Source organism: Equus przewalskii, chromosome 1 (genome assembly GCF_037783145.1).
Source record: "Equus przewalskii isolate Varuska chromosome 1, EquPr2, whole genome shotgun sequence".
In the NCBI taxonomy this organism is placed as follows: domain Eukaryota; kingdom Metazoa; phylum Chordata; class Mammalia; order Perissodactyla; family Equidae; genus Equus; species Equus przewalskii.
The window spans coordinates 34,560,520-34,583,172 of NC_091831.1; the positions used below are offsets into that span (position 1 = coordinate 34,560,520).

The 22,653-nt window shown below is 37.6% G+C and overlaps 1 protein-coding gene across 2 annotated transcripts in view; it reads right to left on the reverse strand.

Annotated features, from left to right (window-relative positions):
• Positions 1–22,653, reverse strand: part of LOC103559691 (cytochrome P450 2C19-like) — a 72,811-nt gene that overhangs the window by 30,892 nt on the left and 19,266 nt on the right. The window contains exons 1-5 of one of the 2 annotated variants that reach the window (XM_008533407.2): positions 18,805–19,112; positions 17,183–17,345; positions 16,861–17,010; positions 5,260–5,420; positions 3,889–4,065 (exon numbers count right to left, since the gene is read on the reverse strand). In XM_008533407.2, coding sequence (XP_008531629.1) covers positions 3,889–4,065; positions 5,260–5,420; positions 16,861–17,010; positions 17,183–17,345; positions 18,805–18,972 — 819 coding nt within the window. In that variant the 5' untranslated portion in view covers positions 18,973–19,112. Of the gene's footprint in view, positions 1–3,888; positions 4,066–5,259; positions 5,421–16,860; positions 17,011–17,182; positions 17,346–18,804; positions 19,113–22,653 lie in introns of those variants that run through there. The other variant, XM_070561469.1, reaches the window with a different exon arrangement.

The following is a 22,653-nucleotide window of genomic DNA, read 5'->3' on the forward strand; positions in this document are numbered from 1 at the left end:
CAAATCAATTGAATTCAAAGAGCTAAACACTGAGATACATTATAATCAACTTGTCAAAATTCAAAAACAAAGAGAGAATATTGTAAGCAGCAAGAAAATAGTGACATGTCACATACAATGGAGTCCTCATGACACTGTTGGCAGATTTATCAGCAGAAACTCTGCAGGCCAGGAAAGAGTGGGGTGATATATTCAAAGTGCTAAAAGAGAAAAACTTCCAAACAAGAACACTATACTTGGCCAAACTGTCCTTCATAAATGAAAGAGAGAGAAAGACTCTCCGAGACTAACAAGTTGAGAGAGTTCATCACCATTAGACCTGCCTTACAAGAAAATGCTAAAAGAAGTTCTTCAAACTGAAAAGCAAAGATGCTAAATAGCAGCATAAAAACATAAGAAAGTATAAAACAAATTGGTAAAGGTAACTATAGAGTCAAATGCAGAATGCTCTAATACTGTAATGGTGGTGAGTGAATCACTTGCAACTGTGGCGTAAAAGTTAAAAGACAACAGTAATTAAAATAACCATAACTATAATTGTGTGTTAGCAGATACACAGTATAGAAAGACATAGATTAGGCTGGCCCCGTGGCCGAGTGGTTGACTTCATGCACTCTGCTTCAGCGGCCCAGAGTTTTGCTGGTTCAGATCCTGGGTGCAAACATGGTACTTCTTGTCAGGCCATGCTGAGGTGGCATCCCACATAGCACAACCAGAGGCACTCACAACTAGAGTATACAACAATGTACGGGGCGGAGGGGGGCGGAGGGGGGCGGGAGGGGGGCGGGAGGGGGCGGGGGGGGCCTTTGGGGAGAAGAAGACGGAAAAAAAAAAGATTGGCAAACAGATGTTAGCTCAGGTGCCAATCTTTAAAAAAAGCTATAAATTGTGACATCAGTAACACAAAGTATGGAGAGAAGGAAGAAGTAAAAATGTAGCATTTTTGTGTGCAGTTGAATTTAGGTTATAAGCTTAAAATAAACTGTTACTATAAGGTTTTTTATGCAAGCCTCAGTACACACAAATAATAAACCTGTGGTAGACACACAATATATAAAAGAACAAAAACATATCACTAAAGAAAAATAATCAAATCACAACAGAAGACAGCAAGAGAGGAAGCAAGGAAAAAAAGGAACAAAAAACACAAGACAATAATTTTTTAAACAGCAACAATAAGCCTTCACCTGTCATTAATTATGTTAAATGTAAATGGATTAAAATCCCCAATCAAAATGCATAGAATGACTGAATGGATAGCAAGATATAACCCTATGTTGCCTATAAGAGACTACTTTAACTAAAGCTGAAAAAGGACACATATAGACAGTAAGTGAAGAGGTGAAAAAAGATATTCCATGCAAATGGTAACCGAAACAGAGCAGGAGAGGCTATTCTTATATCATACAATATAGACTTTAAATAAAAAACTGTCTAAAGAGACAGAGAAGGTCATTATATAATGGTAAAGGGATCAGTTCATTGAGAGGGTATAACAATTGTAAATATACATGTGTCCAACATCAGAGCACTTAAATATATTAAGTAAATATCTACAGATATTAAGGGATAAATAGACAGCAATACCATAACAGTAGGCAAATTCAGTACCCTAGGTTCAACAAAGGATAGATCATCTTGACAGAAAATGACTAACATTCCACCAATAGTAGCAGAATACACATTCTTCTTAAGTTCAAACAGAATATTCTCCAAAATAAATCATATGCTAAGCCATAAAAGAAGTTTTAACAAATTTAATAAGATTGCAGTCTTTCAAGTATCTTTTCCAACCATATTGGTGTGAAACTAGAAATCAATAACAAGAGGAAAATGAGAAAATTCACAAATATGTGGAAATTAAACACACTCCTGAACAACCAATGGGTCAAAGAATAAATCAAAGGAGAAATCAAAATGTATCTCGAGAATAATGCCAATAGAAACACAACACCTCAAAATTACTAGAATGCAGCAGGAGCAGTTTTAAGAGGGAAATTTATATCAATAAATGCCTACTGTAAGAAAAAAGATGGGTGATGTCATCAAGGTGGCAACATAGGTTTTCCCTAACTACAGTCCCCCTCACAAGGTCAACTAGCAGCTATCTATAGAGAAGACACCATAGTGAAAATCCCAGAGCCCAGGGGTGAGGCTGATGCACCCCCCTGGACCACAGAAACTGAGAAGAACTGCCTTAGAAAGTAAGAGGAGCAGTTTCACTTTGACCCTCCCCAAGGCCAGCACAGTGCCACATCAATAGGATCCTCCAATGGAAAAAAAGGTGACAACCAAGTCCCCCAGCATTGTGAGACATTTCCCAGGAGGCCTACTTGGGTCTCAACTCATAGGGATCTCTGGGGGAATCTGAAGGGCTTGCACACTGGGCATAAGAGAGAGACCAGAAAGGGGCTGCGCTTACAGTAATCAGTGTTCAGATCTTGGCAGACTACATTCCTGCCTGAAGCAGTGCCCAAACAGAGATCCCAGCCAGGCAGTGTGCCCATCTGTAGAGACAAGCTGGTGGGACAGTTCAGCCAGAGATCTTGGTTAGCAGTTCTGCCTAATTTGGCTGTCAGCCAATGAGATACATCAGCCATGGAGCCCATTCTTCACCCCAACAGGGCAAGGAAGCCAGTTCACAGTTCTGCCCCACTAGGAAGCTTGGTCACAGGCACCCAGCAGCAGCAGAGGGTAACTTATGGCCTTCTTGGGCAAGGAAGTAAATTTGCAGTCCCACCCAACTGCAGAGCATAATGTCCAGTTCCACCCCACTGAGAAGTGTGGACACAGATTCCCAGCTGCCTTAGACCACATGCTACAGCCCATCCAAGCAGGGAAGAAAGTTCACCACTCCACCCAACTGCACAGGATACCCACATGTGCTACACTGCCAGGTATCCTAGCCACAAGCACCCAGCAGCTATGGAGCACATTCTATGGCCCACTCAGGCAGGGAAGCAAATTTGAAGCCTTGCCCAACCGCTAAGCATAGCCTTCAGTCCCATCCAACCAGAAAGCCAGTCTATCAATGAACAGAAGACTTGGAGCACACACTATGGCCTGCCTGGGCAGAGAAGCAAGTCAACAGTCCCACCCAATTGCTGAGCATAGCCTCCAGTATACATGTATGAAAACAACATGTTGTACACTTTAAATATATACAGTGTTTACCGGCAATTATATCTCGATAAAGCTTAGAAAAAAATTCTCTTTTAAAAATAGTACTTGAAGAATTAATCAAAGCAATTAGGGAAGGAAAAGAAATAAAAGCATCCAATTTTGATAGGAAGAAGTAAAACTGTCTATTTGCAGATAACATGATTCTGTATATAGAATCCCATAGAATACACAAAAAAATACCAGAGATAATAAATGAATTCAACAGAATCGCAGGTACAAGACCAATGCAAAAATCAGTTGTGTCCCTCTACATCAGCAATGAAATGCAAATATCAGTGTGTCTCTACACCAGCAATGAACATCTCAAAATGAAATTAAGGAAACAATTTCATTTACAATAGCATCCAAAAGGATAAATATCTAATAATCTATTTAACAAAGGAGGTGAAAGCCTTGTACACTGAAAACTAAAACCCATTGTGAAAAGAAATAAAGAATGCTTAAATAAATAGTAAAACATCCCATATGCAAGTATTGGAGAATCTAGGATTGTTGAGATGGCAATATTCCTAAAGCAATGTAACAATTTAATTTTATATCTTTTATAATGCTTAGAGTAGATTCATTCATAAATGAGTACTTAAAATGCTTGTCAGCATTACTTGCCTGACCCATTGAAACATCCCTGGTAGATACGGAACTATTTAATGAACCACAAAATGCACAAGCAATCAAATAACTGAGCTGCTGTCATTAACATTTTACCTGCTCCATTTTGATCAGGAAACAATCAATAAAGTCCCGAGGGTTGTTAATGTCCAGGGATTCTTGGTGTTCCTTTGTTTTCTCCAAAACATAATTGTTTATATATGCAATATTTTTAAGCAATTTGTTATGACTCCCTGGGAAATAATCTAAGAGAACAGGGAAATGATTGCAGAGCTAGAAGAGAAAATAATTTAGTTTATTAAATAAAAGATATTTATTGAAGACTTATATACCATATGCCAAGCCCTGGTTAGAAACTGTACTATGAATATTAATAAAATATAGTCTCTGTCTTGATAGACTTTTTTTTTTTTACAAATACATAATTTTCTATGCTGATAGATGCATTTGAGGGAGAAAATTCTGACCAGAGGATCAAAGATGAGGAATATTTCTTATACTCACACATCATATTTATAGTATAAAAACATCTTTGTATCAATTCTTCCATTTTTTACATCAATTCTTCCCTACAATCTTGAAATATGAAATGGCATGAAATATTATGATTCACATTTTGTAGATGACAACAGAGTTTAAGGGAGTTTGGGCAACGTGATACAGAGCACAAAGCTAGTCCCTGCCATTTCGAATTCTGTCTAGAAGCCCCAAACTTAGAATCAGTATTTTATAACTGGGAGAGTCCTGAAGATGCCATGAAACATAACTCAACGTTTTATGTATAAAGTAACTGTGCACTGGAGCAGTTAAGTGACTTCTCCAAGATCACACCATTATCTTTTAGCAGAACGCAGAATATGTCAGCTCAGCACAGGAAAAATGTGATGCCTGTTTGTGATTCATGTACCATAAAACCAATCCTTTTGTCATCCCCAAAACAACTACCTTGTCAGTTAGGATGCCAACAAGGCATTAAACATTCCTACCCTAGTCAGTGTTCCCTGGCAGCATCGGTGGCCCCCAAGCATGCTCCCTCTTTGATGGAGATATTCTCTTCCTTCTTCAATGCAGGTATTTCTGCCAACTAATGTGATGAAGTCGCTAAGAGTTGATGGAATGACAATACTTGTGTGTAATGGAAGCCTTTCAAGAAGGGTCTGAAAGTCCATTTAATGCCATGGGCATGCTTTAGGGAAGTTAGCAAAGTACTTTATAAAAACTGGGCCTTGGAGTTTAGTGGAAAAACCACTGGACAGGGTCAAGGGATTGAATTCCAGTTCCGTATTCTGGGTGTATGTTTTATTGTCTGTCATTAAAGGCTCAGCCATCTTTCTCACATATTCGCTCCATGATACTATACTCTGGAGAGAACTGTGGCCTTCAAACATTCACTTCACCGAAGATATTTGGACTTCTTGGAGAAAAAGAGCATAAGCAATTCCGCGGGAAGAAAAAATCTTGGCCTACCTGCATCCATGGAGAGCTACCGATCCTGACATTTTCATCAAATTTTTTCATTATATTTAGAAAATTCTGATCTGTATAATCAAAACGATTCTGGAAAATGATGGAGCAGATCACATTGCAAGGAGCACAGCCCAGGATAAAAGTGGGATCACAGGGTGAAGCTAGAGAATCAGAAACAATTTTAAAACACCATTAAACTGTACATATGAAACAATTTGTCTTTGAGATAACAGGTAAAGATAATTTTAGATACTCTAAAGCAATATCTTACCTACAAATTCCCTTAACATCAAAATATTCAACATGTATTAAATCAACACATCACCTTTACTTTAATCTGTGTAGACTATTTCAAATAGCTAGTTAAATTATGTTTTCTATTATTCAGTTCACATCCACTGCCTTTATTTGTACTCTTTACACCCAAGGTGCCTGTTAATTTGGAAGGAAAAAAGGAAAAAACATTTAAAGAGGACATTTTTTATATCATTTAGTAATTAAAGTTATTGGTACTGAATAGCATCTGCCTTCAAAGCCTGTAGAAAATTAAGCCCTGATATAGAAAAAGAGAGGTAGTTAGGGACCTTAAAAATGTTTTATGTATACTGAACAGTTGAAAGAATCATGTGTACAATTGGCAGAGGGGACGCTAAAGAGAGAGACCGTGGATGAATTCATGTATTTGAAAGAATAAGTGTAAAAAAACAGGGAACATTCTTGTTGTATAAGAAGAAAAACTAATACAAATGAACAATTATTTCAGATGGGTTTTTTTGTCTAAAATAAAAATAAAATTAGAAAATTTTATATCAACATAAACCCCAGGTAGTCAAACAAGAAAGGTAAACCGATAAAAGGAGTTCTTTTATTTTTTCATTTATATATTTTAAAAAGATCCCTCCTTAGGAAGTAAATGTTCATCACTTCCAACAACCATCAAAAATTAATTTATTGGGACAAAGCTGGCTACGCAGACTTCTGTGATATTATTCTGTACAGCCATCAACAGAATAGTATGTTTTAATAAATTTTAAATTTTGCCCATCATTTAAATCAATTTGGTAAATTTCTAGTAGAGAAATTACATTAGAGGAAAAGTTTTCTTTTTGGGGAGGGAATTTGTAAAATAGAATCGTTGCAAACGAATGATCAATGAAAGATCATTACCTGTAAAAAGATTGAAAATTCACAATTATAGCAATAATTAAGGATGACTTGAATCAAAAGTATTGAGGCAGAGTGACATCAGGAAGACGGTGGAATAGGAAGTCCTAGCCCCTGTTCTCCCATAGAAACACTGATTTAGTAATGAAATATGGACTAAAATTCTTTTATGATATTTTCAGAATCCAGTTAAGATGTTGTAATACCAGAGGTGAGGACAAAGCAGAGAGCAGCCACATTAAAACTGGTAAGAAGAACAATTTCACTTTACCTGCATCAACACCTCCCTCAAGCTGGCACAACTAAATGCTGGCAGAAAATGCCCCAGGTTGTGATCACTCCATCACAGGAAAGAGAAGGATGGAGCACGCATCCATGTACCAGGCTGAGGGACTGGTGTCTGTCTTACCTCACTTAGAGTGCTGACAGGACTGGCAGAGTGTTGATGCCTCAGACCACTGAGAATAAAGGAGAGCAGGGGGTAGTGGCTTGCTGTGGCCAGCATGGCTTGGCGCAATCCACAGATGGTGCACAACTTAAGGCTCTTCATTCAAGGGGAAAGGAAGAGGAGTGGAGCATGCATCTTGCATTCTGTCTTCTGGGAGGGCTACCCAAGGAACTATGTCTGTCTCTCCTGACTCAGGGCACTAAGGAGGAGCCTGCAAACTTTTGATGCTACTGAAACAAAGGAGAGTGGTGTAACTTGCTTCTCTCAAACCAGGGAACTTGCAGTACTGCAGATGCACACAACAAAGAGAATAAGAGAAGAGATTACTGGCTCCTCAGAAAGAAATTTTCAAGCCTCTCTAATTATGAAATTGTACACACAGCCCCAGAGAAGTTGTATCTACTAAAAGAAAAAGGCTTCACAAGCCCCCAGAATCTCTAGCCAGGATAACTGGTGAGGGTTTTTCCATATACAAAGCCAATTCATAAAGACTTGGAGAAGTGGTTATTTTTTAAAATTCATGAATCCCAACACAAAGTTATGAAACACATAAAGAAGCAGGAAACATGTCTCAAACAAAGGTATAAAATCAGTCTCCAGAAACCAATCCCAAAGAAATGGAGTCATATCAGTTATCTGAACAAAGAATTTTTTAAAAATTGATAAAGATGCTTTATGAGAACAAGAAAATGATGCATGAACAAAAGGAGCATATAAAGAAAGAGATCACATAAAAAAGAACCAAACAGCTGAAGGTTGGGGGGGGGCTGAAGAACACAATAACTTACCTAAGAAAGCTTGCTAGAGACTTTCTACAGCAGACTTGATCAAATAGAAAAAGAATCAGTAAACTTAAGGACAGGTCATATGATATTATTCAATCAGAAGAACAAAAAGAAAAAGAAATGAAAAAGAATGAAGAAAGCCTAAGGGACTTATGGGACAACAAGAGGATCAATATATGCATTATGGAAGAAGAAAGAGAGAAAGGGGCAGAAACCTTATTTGCAGAAATAATGGCAGATAACTGCCCATATCTGGGGGAAAAAATAAACTCAGATTCAAGAAGACATTCTAAACAGGATGAACAAAAGAAATCCACACTAAGAATATTATAATCAAATTGTCAAAAGTCAAAGACAAAGAGAGAATTTTGACAGCAGCAAGACAAAAGTGATTTGTCACATATAAGAGGACCACCATAAGTCTATTAGTGGATTTCACCAGAAACCTTGCAGGCCAGAAAGGAGAGGAGTGATATATTCAAAGTGCAGAGAGAAAAAAGCTGCCAATCAAGAATACTATTTCTGGCAAAACAATTCTCCAAAAATGAAGGACAAAAAAAGACTTTCCTAGATAAACAAAAGCTGAGAGAATTCATCACCACTATATATGTTTTACAAGAAATATTAGAGACCTTAAAATTGAACCAATAGGACACTGAACAGCAACACAAAAGAATATGAAAGTATAAAGCTTGCTGATGTAGGTAAATATTTGGACAAAAACAGAGTACTGTAACAATGTAAAGGTGGTACATAAGCCACTATTAATTCTGGTATAGAAGTTAAAAGACCCCGTGGCCAAGTAGGTAAAGTTGCATGTGCTCCACTTTAGCATCCCAGGTTCACAGGTTCAGATCCTGGGCGCAGACCTACTCCACTCATCAGCTATGCTGTGGCAGCATCCCACTTACAAAATAGAGGAAGATTGGCATAGGTGTTAGCTCAGGGTGAATCTTCCTCAACAAAAAAACCCAAAAAGTATGAAAAATAGGCTTAACTATTAAAATATGTTAAAGGATACACAATATAAAAAGATGTAATTTTATCAGATGGGAGAAATAGGAGTTTTCTATCACATTTCCCCTAAAGAATACCAATTTTCACAATCACCTATGAATGATAGTGTCTTTGTGGATGTCTGGGAGTCCAGCAGAGAAGTTCTAACACCATTGCAGGGGAAAAAAATCCATGATTGAATACACTAAAGAGGATAAAAGGAACACTTTCACTTTAGCTGCATCACTCCCACCACAAGTGGCACAGATCAGTGCCAGGAGTGATCTTCTTGGCCCATGATTTCTCCCATGGGAGAAAGGAAGAATGCGTGAGTGAAGGAAAAGCTTCCCCAGGTGTGCAGGATGCTGCCAAAGAGACCCACTTCTTTCTTGCCCCGTGTAGAAAACTAAGGTATGCTGCACATCTGAAGGGCAAGAAGTGTATGGGAGCACAGCAGTCAGGGCTTTCAGAGGGCATCACAGGATGCAAATCCCACTGACAGTTTCAAGGACTCCATCAAGAAGCCCATCTATGAGCAACTGGGGGTGTCTCACCTGCAGATTACCCCAATGGATCCATGGGCACTTCCAACACTCTGTGAACCTCACTGACACACGCGCACACACACACACACACACCCCTATGGCTGGCTCCCTATGCATGCCCCCAAGGGCAACGAGTGAAACTTTGTAGATAGTGAGCAACCAGCCTGACTGTGGGATTGGGAGAATCCATACAAACTTGAGCATTTAGTACAGCCCTAGAGAAAACAAGCAAATGGGAGATAGCCAGCACCTGGCCTGGCTTCACAGAATCAAGAGAAGGCATACAGTCTTAAGAGTTATCCCTCAAGAGAGAACAAAATTGTGCAGCAGGTATATTCGTAGAAAATGTCTGAGAAAGCCTCAGAATCCAAACAGGACTGACAGAAGATATTTCTCTCCCAAAGCCAGTCATTAAAGGCTAAGGAAGTTACTCCTTCAAATATGAATACAGCAAGCAAGACTTCAAGGAAAATGAAAAATTAAGGAAACGTGGCACTACTAAAGGAACACGATAATTTTCCAGAGTCTATCCAAAGAATTGGAGATTTGTGATCTCCCTGAAAAAGAATCCAAAATAATTTTCTTCAGGAAGCTCATTGAACTGCAAGAAAACACAAAAAGACAATTCAACAAAATCATAAAAACAATACATGAACAAAATGAGAAGTTTAACAGAGAGATAGAAATCATTAAAAAAAAACAAACAGGATTTCAGAGCTGAAGAATACAATGAATGAAAAGAAAAATATAGTAGAAGGCATCAAAAACATAATGGATCAAGCAGAAGGAAGAATCTGTGAGACAGCCAACAGGCACATGAAAAGATGTTCAACATGGCTAATTATTAGGGAAGTGCAAATCAAAACTACAATGAGATATCACCTCACACCTGTCAGATGTCAATTATTAAAAAGATAAGAAATAACAAGTGTTGGAGAGGATGTGGAGAAAAGGGAACTCTCATACACTGCTGGTGGGAATGCAAACTAGTACAGCCACTATGGAAAACAGTACAGAGATTTCTCAAAAAAATTAGAAATAGAAATATCACATGAAAGTACACTTCTGGGTATTTATCCAAAGAACATGAAAACACTAATTCAAAAAGATATATGATCTCCTATGTTCATTGCAGCATTATTCACAATAGCCAAGACTTGCAACCTGAGTGCCTATCAATGGATGAATGGATAAAGAAGATGTGGTATACATATGCAATGGAATACTACTCAGCCATCAAAAAGACAAAATCGTGCCATTTGCAACAACATGGTGGACCTTGAGGGTATTACACAAAGACAAATACCATATGATTTCACCTATACGCGGAAGATAAACAAACACATAGATAAGGAGAACAGATTGGTGATTATCACAGGGATAGGGGGTGGAGGGAGTACAGAAGGGGTAAAAGGGTACATATGTACAGTGGTGGATGCAAACTAGACTTTTGGTGGTGAACACGATGCAGTCTATACAGAAGCTGTAGTGATGCACCCCTGAAATTTGCACAGTGTTATAAAGCAATGTGACCTCAATCAATAAATCAATTTTTTTTAAAGTTTCCATTTCAACTGACTTGATATGGGGTCCAGAAATCAGTAGATTTGAAAACTTTATCAGGTGATTCTAATGTGCAGGGCTGAGAGCCAATGATCTAGATTTACAAAGAGAAGCACAGATAGATCGATGGGGACTAGAAAGATACATAGATGATAGAAAAGTAGGTAGATAGATAGATAGATAGATAGATAGATAGATAGATAGACAGACAGATAGATAGATAGACGGTTGATCGTAGATAGATAGATGATAAGTAGCTTACATAGACAGTACATCTGAAGGTCTAAAGGAAAGGAAGAGGGAGGGGAGAAACGGGAAGGAGAAGAAAGAAGAGAATTTGGAATGACACAGCCAGATGAGAAATGAGCCAGAACTCAATCCCTAATTGAACCTAGAAGAGAAGGAAACAAAAGTGAAAGCAGAAAAATAAAAAGTGAATGTGTCTAGCTAAAAGAAAAAGAGAATCTGTGAAGTAGAAGGCAGGTTATTTGAAATTTATCCAGTCAGAGGAGAAAAAAGAAAAAAGAGAATGAAAAGAGTGAAGAAAGCCTATGTGAACTATGAGATACCATTCAGAGAAACAATCTGCACAATAGATCTCTCTCCCTGAGAAGAGAGGGAGAGAGGAGCAGAAAGCTTATTTAGAGAAATGATGCCTCAGAACTTTCCAAATTTGGGGAAAGATTCAGACATCCAAGTTCACGAAGCTCACAGATCCCACGAAAATTTTACTCCAAAATAATCTCTGCCAAGACACACAATAATAAAACTGTCTAAAATCTAAGAGAAAGAGAGAATTTTAAATGCAGCAAGAGAAAAAAAATCCTAGCATACAAGGGAACCTCTATAAGGCTATCAACAGATTTCTCAGCAGAAAGCTTGCAGGCCAGGGAGAGTGGTATGATATATTGATACCATTGAAAGAATAAAAACTACCAACCAAGAATACTTCACCAGAAAAAGTTGTCCTCCAGATATGAAGGAGAGAGAAACACTTTCCAAAAAAAACACCAACTAAGGAAGTTCACACCACTAAACCTAGCTTACAAGAAATGTTTAAAGGAGTTCTTCAATCTGAAGTGAAAAGATACTAAGAAGTAACATGAAAACATATGAAAACATAAAACAAACTAGTAAAGGTGAACATATAGTCAAATTCAAAACAGTGTAATATAGAAATAAGTACAATAATTTCTTGATGGATACACAATATAAAAAGATGTACATTGTGACATCAGAAACAAAAAAGAGGGGTTACATGGTAGAGTTTTGTATGCAACTGAAGTTAAATTGTTATCAGCTTAAAATAGGCTATTACATAAGATGTTTTATGTAAGTCTCATGATAACTACAAAGCAAAAACCTACAGGAGATACACAAAAGATAAACAAAAGGAAATCAAATCATACAACTACAGAAAATAAGTATGCATGGAATTGTGTCCTTGATGTAATAAGAGAACACAAAATGCAGAACAGTATGTATGATCTCATTTTCTCCAAAATATAGAGAAAAGCCTGGAATAATACACCAAATTGATAACAGTGGTCCTCTGACTAATGAAATTGCCCGGCTTAGGCATCAGGTGTGGGGTGAGGAAGAAGGCAGATGTTCATTTATCGCTTTACACACGTATTGTATTTCTTTTGTAATTTTAAAGTAAAAATTCTTTATTTGCAGAAAAACTGAATAAAGCAATTTCAAATAAAAAAATACAACTTCACATCTCAAGGAACTGAAAAAAGAACAAACCAAGCCCAAATTTAGAAGAAGGAAGGAAATAAAGATCACAGCAGAAAATAATGAAAGAAAGACCAGAAAAACAATAGGAAAAAAGTCAATGAAATTAGAGCTGGTTTTTGGAAACCATAAAAGAAATTGACAAACCTTTAGCTAAACTAAGTAAAAAGAGAGAAGACTCAAATAGTTAAAATCAGAAATGAAAGAGGATACATTACAAGTGACATCACAAAAATACCAAAAAAAAGTGGAAACACTACTATGAACAATTATACACCAACAAATTGGATAACCTTGAAGAAATGGATAAATTCCTAGAAACATATGACCTACCAGGATTGAATCATAAAGAAATAGAAAACCTGAACAGACCAATAATGAGTAAGGTACTTGAATCAATATTCAAAACTTCCCAACAAAGAAAAGCCCAGAACCACCTCATTTCACTGGTGAATTCTACCAAACATTTAAAGATTGGCAAACATTGTCAATCCTTCTCAAACTCTTTAAAAGTATTGAAGAGGACGGAACATTCCCAAACTCATTTCATGAGGCCAGCATTTCCATGATACCAAAGCAATAAAGACACTACAAGAACACAAAACTTCAGGCCAATATAGTTGACGAATAAAGATGTAGAATTCTCAACAAAATATAGGCAAACCAAATTTAACAGAATATTAAAGGATCATACACCATGACCAAGTTGGACCAAGCACAAACAATAAAAGTGAAAAGAAACACATGGGACTGCATCAAAATTTAAAAGCTCCTGCACAGCAAAACAAATGATCAAGAAAATAAAAAGGCAACCTAAGAAATGAGAGAAAATATTTGCAAACCCTATATCTGATAAGCAGTTAATATCTAAAATATATAAAGAACTCACACAACTCAATTAAAAAAAATCTTATTAACAATGGGCAGAGGAACTGAATAGACATTGTTCCAAAAATGACATACAAATGGCCAACAGGTACATGAAAAGGTGCTCAGCGTCACTAATTATCAGGGAAATCCAAATCAAAACCACAATGAGATATCACCTCACACCTGTTAGAATGGCTATCATCAAAAAGTCGAAAGACAAGTGTTGGCAAACATGTGGAGAAAAGGGAATGCTTGTGCACTGTTGCTGGGAATGTAAATTGGTACAGCCACTACAGAAAATAGTATGGAGGTTCCTCAAAAAATTAAAAATAAAACTACCATATGATCCAGTAATCCTACTTCTGGGTATTTTTCCAAAGACAATGAAAGAGAGTATTGAAGAGATTTCTACACTCGCATGTTTATTGCAGCGTTATTCACAACATCTGAGATATGAAAACAACCTAAGTGTCCATCTGCAGATAATGTTTGAAGAATATGTAGTATTTATATACAGTAGAATACTATTCAACCATGAAAAAGAAGGAAATTCTGTCATTTGTGACAACATGGATGGACCTTGAGGGCTTTATGCTAAGTGGAATGTCATATAGAGAAAGAGAAATACTGTATAATATCACTTATAGATGGAATCTTAAAAAGCTGAATCGTAGAAACAGAGACTAGAAGGGTGGTTACTAGGGCCTTGGGGGTGGAGGAAATGGGGAGATGTTGGTCAAAGAGTACAAATTTCCAGTTAGAACATGTATAAATTCTGGGGATTTAATGCACAGTATTATAATTGTAGTTACGCTACTGTATTACATACTTGAAAGTTGCTGAGAGAGTCAGCCTTAAATGTTCTCCAAAGAAATGGTAAGTATGTGGCCTGATGGAGGTGTTAGCCAATGCCGTGTGGTAATCCTATTGCAATATATGAATGTTTCAAATCAACGCATATACTTCTTAAACTTACACAACATTACAATCAATTATATCTCAATAAAGCCAGGGGGTGAGGGAGAAATATTGAGTGTAGACCACACCCTTTGAAGAACGTTGATGGGTTTCTTTCAACCTGGATATGTAGGTGTAATCACAGCTACAGTGTAAGGAAAATATGTGCTTCAGAGGAAAAGTGCATTGTCTATAGCTCACCCTTCTGCTTTATCTGACTGTGATTCTTGTACAGGAGCTATTTTGGGACTTTTTAAACTATCAATAACTGACGGCAGTGCAAAGTAATTCCTGTCTATAGACATGCAAATTCTATTCTGTTCAGTAGTGGTTCAATTGACTCCCCTGGCTAGTTTTGTCTTCATTTACACATTCACGTCAACATTCTTATACTTTAAACAACCTTGTACTTTTTGACCCTTGTCCTTTGAACTGGTTGTAACACCTGACTAATTTCCTCATTAATGAGTTAAATAATATCTTTAACTTGTGTTTATTTAAAAAAAAAAAAAGACATACGAATGGTCGAGAGGTATATGAAAACATGCTCAGCATTACTAATCATTAGGAAACACAATCAAAAGCAATGAGATATCACCTCATATCTGTTAGGATGGCCATTATCAAAAAAAAAGAAAAAGAAATTAAGTGTTGGTAAGGGTGTGGGGAAATTGAACTGTTGTATGTGGTTGGCAGAACGTAAAATGGTGCAGTTAGTATGGAAAACAGTATAGAAGTTCCTCAAAAAATTAAAAATCAAATTACCATATGGCCCAGCAATCCCACTTCTGGATATTTATCCAAAAGAACTAAAATCAAGATCTCAAAAAGATATTTGCCCTCCCATGTTCATTGTAGCTTTATTCACAATACCCAAGAAGTAGAAACAATCTAAATGTTCATCAGCGATGAATGGATAAAGAAAATGTGGTAAATACACACTCTGGAATATTATTCAGCATAAAAATGAAAGAAATCTTGTCATATGCTATAATATGGATGAACCTTGAGGACATTGTGCTAAGCAAAATAAGTCAATCACAGAAGGACAAATATTGCATAATTCCACTTACTTGAAACATATGAACTAGACGGGCTCATAGAAACAGAAAGCAGAATGCTAATTGCCAGAGCCTGGGGGAGGAGTGAATGGAGAGTCACAGTTCAATGGGTGTAGAGTATTCAGTCACTCAAGACGAAAAGTTCTAGAGATCTGCTGTCCGCAGCGTGATTATAGTTCACAATAATGAACACTTAATAATTCATTAAGAGAGTGGATTTCATGTAATGTGGTTTTTTACTTTACATTTCTTTAAAATGTTAGGGAGGAATGGTAAGACATGGAATAAAAGGAAACATAGTTAGCGGTTTCTTGCCAGGCTCCTTTAAATGTTCCAAGGCTTTAAGCTTTAAAACAACTTTTGTTTTTGCTATATTGGTGGAGGGTAATTTGGTAAGCCTTGGGGATTTCTTTGCGTGTATGTGATTCACAAGTAAAGTCTGATGTTCAGTCTTTCCTTTCACTTCATATGGAAGAAAGAGTTAAAAAAAAAAAAAAAAAAACAGAGTAATTTGTACTCCAAGCTGAAAATCAGAGTCACTGTGACTTTACACTTTATAGGTGTAGTGGTACTCCCGGCAGTAGTAGGTAAATAATTACTGTACCATGAATTTGTTACCAAAATCCAGTAAAGATAAGGCAAAGTTTAACAAACTGAAAACAGAGCCAAATTTAACTTAGAAAAGACACGGTAAGCAGTTATTGAAGTGGTTGAAATCTAATTAAATAAAACATATTTTAACTTGCTACTTGTATATTTTGAAGAGTTATGGTGTAGCATATATTTATTCAAAATATATAAATCAATAGAGTAGTATGAGTAACAAGAAATAATGCTGGCATTTTTAAATAGTGCTTATCTTTAGAGAGGTCATAATTGACAAGAATTGCACTAAGATATGCCTAAGGGATTAAATCCATAGATGGCATTATTCTTGGCCAGAACTGTAAACATGGACTGTGGAAGAAACTCTCAGACATGTCTATGAGGCTGACCATATAAATATAATGCAATTAAGTGAAAGTACACATGACTTGTTTCATGCTCCATAAGAGTGATGAGGTCATTCCCACCAAGTTTACTTGACAAATGTTCTCTGGTGAAATGTTCTGGAATAGGTAAACTACTTTCATGCTATAGGAAAAACATTGTTCTCTAACTCTTTCAGAAAATGACTCAAAACTGTTTTTCGTGACTTCTGATTTGAAAACAAATAAAGCTCAGGAGAGACTAGGATTAAATGACCTATTATGCCTACTCTGTATGCACAATCATGGGTGTACACACACAACAAGCAGACATGCACAAAAGTTCCCCTGACTCTCTGCTTCACATCCTCCCTCTTTCACTTGAAGACTGGTAGCAACTACCCATAATGAAAGATGTGGCCACCCCTGAATTGTTTCCAAGGACATCACCAGAAAGGTGAACAACCTGTTAAGGTCAGAGTTACAGAGAATAGAATCACCCACCATTGGTTTTTCTCAACTCCTCCACAAGGCAGCGGGCTTCCTCTTGAACTCGGTCCTCAATGCTCCTCTTCCCCATCCCAAAATTCCGCAGAGTCATGAGGGAGAAACGCCGCATCTCCCTCCATATCTTTCCATTGCTGAAAACGATTCCTACCAGGAGGGGAAACAGAAACTGAGAGGGAGGTCCTAGGGAGGGAGGAGGAAGCTGACACTTGGCAGCCTTGTGTCCCGGCCAAGATCGGCTAAGGAGCGCTCCAATTTCCTGTTTTCCATCCTCCCCACCCCCATCACCAATGCTGAACACGCACACATGCACACCTACCAAGTCCTTTATTAGCTCTTTCAGACCCTGGGGAATTGCCTCTTCCAGAAAACTCCTCCCCCAGATCAATCAGGGATTCCTTCACTGCTTCATATCCATGCAACACCACAGCGGGCTTCATGCCAATATACAGAGTAAACACAGGGCCATAGACTTTTGAGAGCTGGGAAAGGAGATGCAAATAATAGTAAAAGAAGTCACTACTTGATAATTTATTGTGCCTGATTCAGAATGACATTAACATCCTATTTTTACATTTTTATTCTGCCACATACAGCTTAAAATATTTCTGATCTTAATATATAAATATGAGGGTGATTATTACAGCTTCCACTTATGAATGGCCTGGGATGTGCCAGGTAATGTCCTGAGTAATTGGTACACAGATTACAATTAATCCTCATATCAGCACCTTCAGCACATTTATTTGTCTCACTTACAAATAGGAAACTGAGGTCAGAGAATTCCAGTTCATTTCCAGCGTCCCATGGCTGCTATATAGAAGATTCAAATTTGAACATCTTATTCAACCTCTGATCCTCAAGCAATATTTCAATCCTAAATGTCCACCTTTGGACCAATATCCAGCTGACTGCTTCAGGATCACATGTGGAGCTCTTCCCATGCAAATTCTGATTCAGTAGCCCTGTGACAAATACTAGAAATCTATATTTTAAAAAAATTATTCAGGGGCCCACGCAGAGGCGCAGCGGCTAAGTTCACATATTCCTCTTCAGCATCCCCAGTTCACCGGTTAGGATCCCAGGTGTAGACCTACACACACGTGTCAGGACATGCTGTGGCAGACGTCCCACAAATGAAGTAAGGGAAGATGGGCACGGATGTTAGCTCAGGGCCAGTCTTCCTCAACAAAAAGGAGGACAATTGGCGGCAGATGTTAGCTAAGGGTTAATCTTCCTTAAAAAAAAATTATTCAAACAACTCTAATGTGCAGGCCTGTTTGTGATCCACAGAAAGAGAGCGAGTACCACAGAGGCAGGGCCAGGCCATTGAGCATCTCATGGAAGAACTATTTCTTCCACCCTGAAGCGCTCATAGGGTACAGACAGCAGTTTTGTGCAGAATCCAAATGAGTGCTGTTATGGCCAATTAGGTCCTGACTAATTACTACTTTCTTTTATTCCCTCACCCTGGTGCTGAACCCAGAGCCATTTCGTTGAGATCAGGCACAATTTGCTTCTTCAGAGAAGTTCAGTTTTCATGGGTATCTGAATAAAGCACACAGCTTATATAGTAGATGACTTCTGGATGAAACCTCTAATCACAACCACTTCTCTTACAATTTACCTTCAGTGAAAAAACAGCAAATGGCTGTGAAACAAAGAAGGGAAACAACACTCCCAGCTTTTGTCACTTTATTATTTGGATTCTACTATAGAAAAACCTAAATGTTTCTCTACTCACAAAACACAATATTCATTCCACTATCTATGCCAAAGACAGACCAGAAAAGGCAAAAGAAATATTAAAATTTACAGGGAGTAATTTGCTTTACAATGACCTATTGTAATAGTTACCCCCAGGAATATATTTTATTTTTAAAATTGGGTTCAGTTTACTTACCCTTTGCAAGCCACAGGAAGAGCATAAAACATACTTACATTGGTTAAGGATTTGCTGATGTTCTTAACATCTAACTGCAGGATATTTCCAATAATAGGGAGAGGAGTGGGGCCAGGTGGGAGCTTCCCTTTCCTGGAGCTCTGTTTCCAGAGTGAAAGGAGAAGCCAACAGGAGAGACAGAGCCCCAGGACCACAACCAGATCCATTGTCTCTTCTTACTCAGAAAACTGTGAGCCTGAAATCCAAAGCTTTTATAACACTCCCTGTTAAAACAACACGTGCCTCGCTGAGGTATAAGGAGACTAGTCAGTTACATCCTCTTTATACTCTCTTCCAAGTGGACTTTGGACCACTAGTAAAAATAAAAATAAAGTGTTCTTTGGTCTTGTTTTCCTTCTGTCCAGAGACAACTCTGGAGATTCTGATTTAATTATACTGGGTCGGAGTTCATGTATTTAAAACAAAAAAAAAAAGTGATTGCCATGTGCAGCCAGGATTGCTTGCACTGGCTCAAGTACGTAATCTTGTGCCAAAAATGGCTCAAAATTCTGGATTCAAATCAATGACCATCTGGGAATGTCTGATACTGAGGACAGTCAATGTATTCTATGCCTTGTATGTAAAAAGTGTTTATCCTGTAACGCTGTATCTAACACTAGGATACTTTGTCCTCAAAAATGAGAGATTTTTCAATATTTTAAACTACCGTACTAACATTACAGCTCCCTATACATAAAATAGCTAACATAAGTCAAACATCGTGAATGACCAAACACTCATAAAGTAATTAGCTAAGTAGATTTACATACCTTTTATCAAGAAATCCTCCCCTTCCCCACAAAAAAAAAAAAGAGTAGAGATTATTATTTTGGATTTTTCAAATAGGGGAAAGGGAGATTCTGGGAGAACAAGAAACCTGTCCAGTGTCACACAGCTCATAATTGATAAAACTAGGATTTAAACTGAGATTTTCTGATGCCCATTGTGATGCACTCGCTTACACCACAGGTGCCTCCAGAACAATTTTAGCAAAACAAAAACCAAACCCCAAAACACGTCCCTCTGAATATACATCCCACTGACTCTGTTCACAAAATAACAGGGTTCATATTAGATAGATGCCCCTTACTTGTCTCCAGGGATAAAAGTGCCATAGATTCTCAAGAGGAGAAATAAAAGATAGAGATTCTCCCCGCTCCATCATTGCAGAGACGGAACTTGCTCAGATTACTGTGGAAAGAGCCAATCTCGAGAATTTAGTGGAGAGGGCTTGAGAAACTATGGCTTCTCCCACTCCCAGTCACCTCCAGACACAACTGCTTTTGTTGTCTTTTTGAGTCCGTCTTTGTCAAAAAAAAAAAAAAAGGAATGAACTATGCACAGCAAGGAAGGGAATTTTTAGACAGAACATCAGGCATGGACTCAGCGGAGGATGGGAGGCAGGGACTTCATTAAACAGACCCACAGTACAGAACCACCACAGCACGCAGACCGGAACAGATTTAGTGGCCGCTAGGACCTAAATATCGCTAAAATGATATACTTAGTAGATAACTAATGGCAATGCTTGTACAAAGGCATGTTCCCTAAAGATTTTATATTTGTTCTAAATTGTTTAGTGCAGTTATTTCTAAGCTCTTTTGATAAGGAAAAAATAAGTTTTTGCCAAGATCTAATTACAACATGTTTATATGGATTCTGACAGTTAACAGAGAATTTTCACACCCATCATATCTCTTTTGATTCTCTCAATGCCCTTTGCCTAAGGTAGAATTATTTCCATTTTAGGGATAAGAAAACTGGACCTTGGAAGTTCAGTACCTGGGTAAAGGACATGACATCTGCAGGTGGCAGAGCCGAGACTTGAACTCACATCTCCGGAGTCATACACACTTCCCTCCAAGCCAACATTCAGTTCACCAGGGTCACCACATCTACTAATGTGTACTATGATGCAATATTTCCTGATTCATCCCAATCAGTGACTTTCCAGAGTTATCAATTTAGTTAATAATTATATCATCAGCTGATTAAAATGGGGGTCAGAAAAGTTTACTTTTGTAACCTTTAAACTTGACTGAGTCCAGACTTGGTGTAACCTTTATCCAGACAAAGAAAAGCCATAATTTGCTGCCTAACTCACATAGCTCTAAACTTTTAAAGAACTGCGCCAGCTTATTTTGGATGAAATAAATCCAATCACTTGCCTTAGAGCAACCATTTTATTCCTTGAAAAATGAATGTCACCGCTCTGTTCCACTTTCCTTCCACTGAGGCTCCTGACTGGCCTTTTGTTTTTATAGAATGAAGGAGTCAAAGATAACTTAAAGATACAAGGGACCTCTGAGATCAACTAATCATTTTTTTTCAAATGAGTAATTGGTGACTCAGTGAAATAAAATGTCATTAATGCATTAGTGCAAGACCTTGTCTTAGAATCCAGTTTTCCAACTCCGAATTCAGTGGCATCTCACATCGAATAGCATTCCCATTGCTGTCCAAATGATCAAGGGGACATTAGCATCAAGCCCTCCATTGGCACAGAGTAATGCAAGTTTCAGTTTAGTTAGCGTTGTGGATTAGGAGTTTTCTTTTTAATTCTTAGTATTTATTTTTTAGAGCAGTTTTAGTTTCATAGCAAAACTGAGCAGAAAGTGTGTAGTTCCTACATGCTTCCTCCTCACAGCCACACACACAGCCTCTCCCACCCACTACCAACAACCCTCTCCAGTGTATTGTAACATTTGTTGCAATTGATGAAACAACATTGACACAATATAAACCAAAGTCCGAAGATTACTTTAGGGTTCATGCTTAGTGTTGTACAGTCTATGGATTTGGGCAAATGTATGATGACATGTGTCCACCAACATCGTGTCATACAGAAGTTTCAGTGCCCTAAAAGTCCTCTGTACTCCGTCTATTCATTTCTCCTTCACCCCAAGCCCCTAGCAAACCACTGATATTTTACTGTCTCCATATTTTGCCTTTCTAGAATGTTACAGAGTTGGAACTATACAGTAGGTAGCCTTCAGATTGGTTTCTTTCATTTAGTAATATGTTGTGTTACCTTTGCTCCTTTGTCAAAGATCAGTTGACTGTATCTATATGGATCTATATCTGGGCTGTCTATTCTGTTCCACTGATCCATTTGTTTATTCTTTCATCAATACCATACTGTTTTCATTACTGTAGCTTTATAGTAATCCTTGAAATTAGATAGTGTTAGCACTCTGACTTTATACTTCTTCTTCAATATTATGTTGTCAAATCTAGGTCTTTTGCCTTTCTGTGTAAATTTAGAATCAGATTGTCAATACTTGAAAAATAACTTGCCGAGATTTTGATTGAGATTGCAGTGAATCTGTAGTTCAAATTGAGAACTAATGTTTGATTTTCAAATGATGAATCTGTTTTGTCTACTTGAAATAAATCCCACTTGAGAATAGTGTATAATTCTTTCTATATACTGTTGAATTCTATTTGTTGGTATTTTGTTAAGGATTTTTGCGTGTATATTTCTGAGAGACATTAGTCTGCAGTCTTCCTTTCTTGTAATGTCTTTGTCTGGTTTTGGTTAGAGTAGTGCTGGCCTCATAGAATGAGTTAAGAAGAATTTCCTCTGCTCCCATCTTATGGTAGACATTGTAGAGAATTGGTATAATTTCTTCCTTAAATGTTTGATAGAATTCACCAGTGAACCTATCTGAGCCTGATGCTTTCTGGGTTGGAAGTTACTAATTATTGATTCAATTTATTTCATAGTTAAGGACGTATTCAGATTGTCTATTTCTTCTAGTGTGAGTTTTGGCAGATTGTGTGTTAAGGAGTTAATTCATTTCCTCAAAATTATCTAATTTGTAGTCATAGAGTTGTTCATAATATTC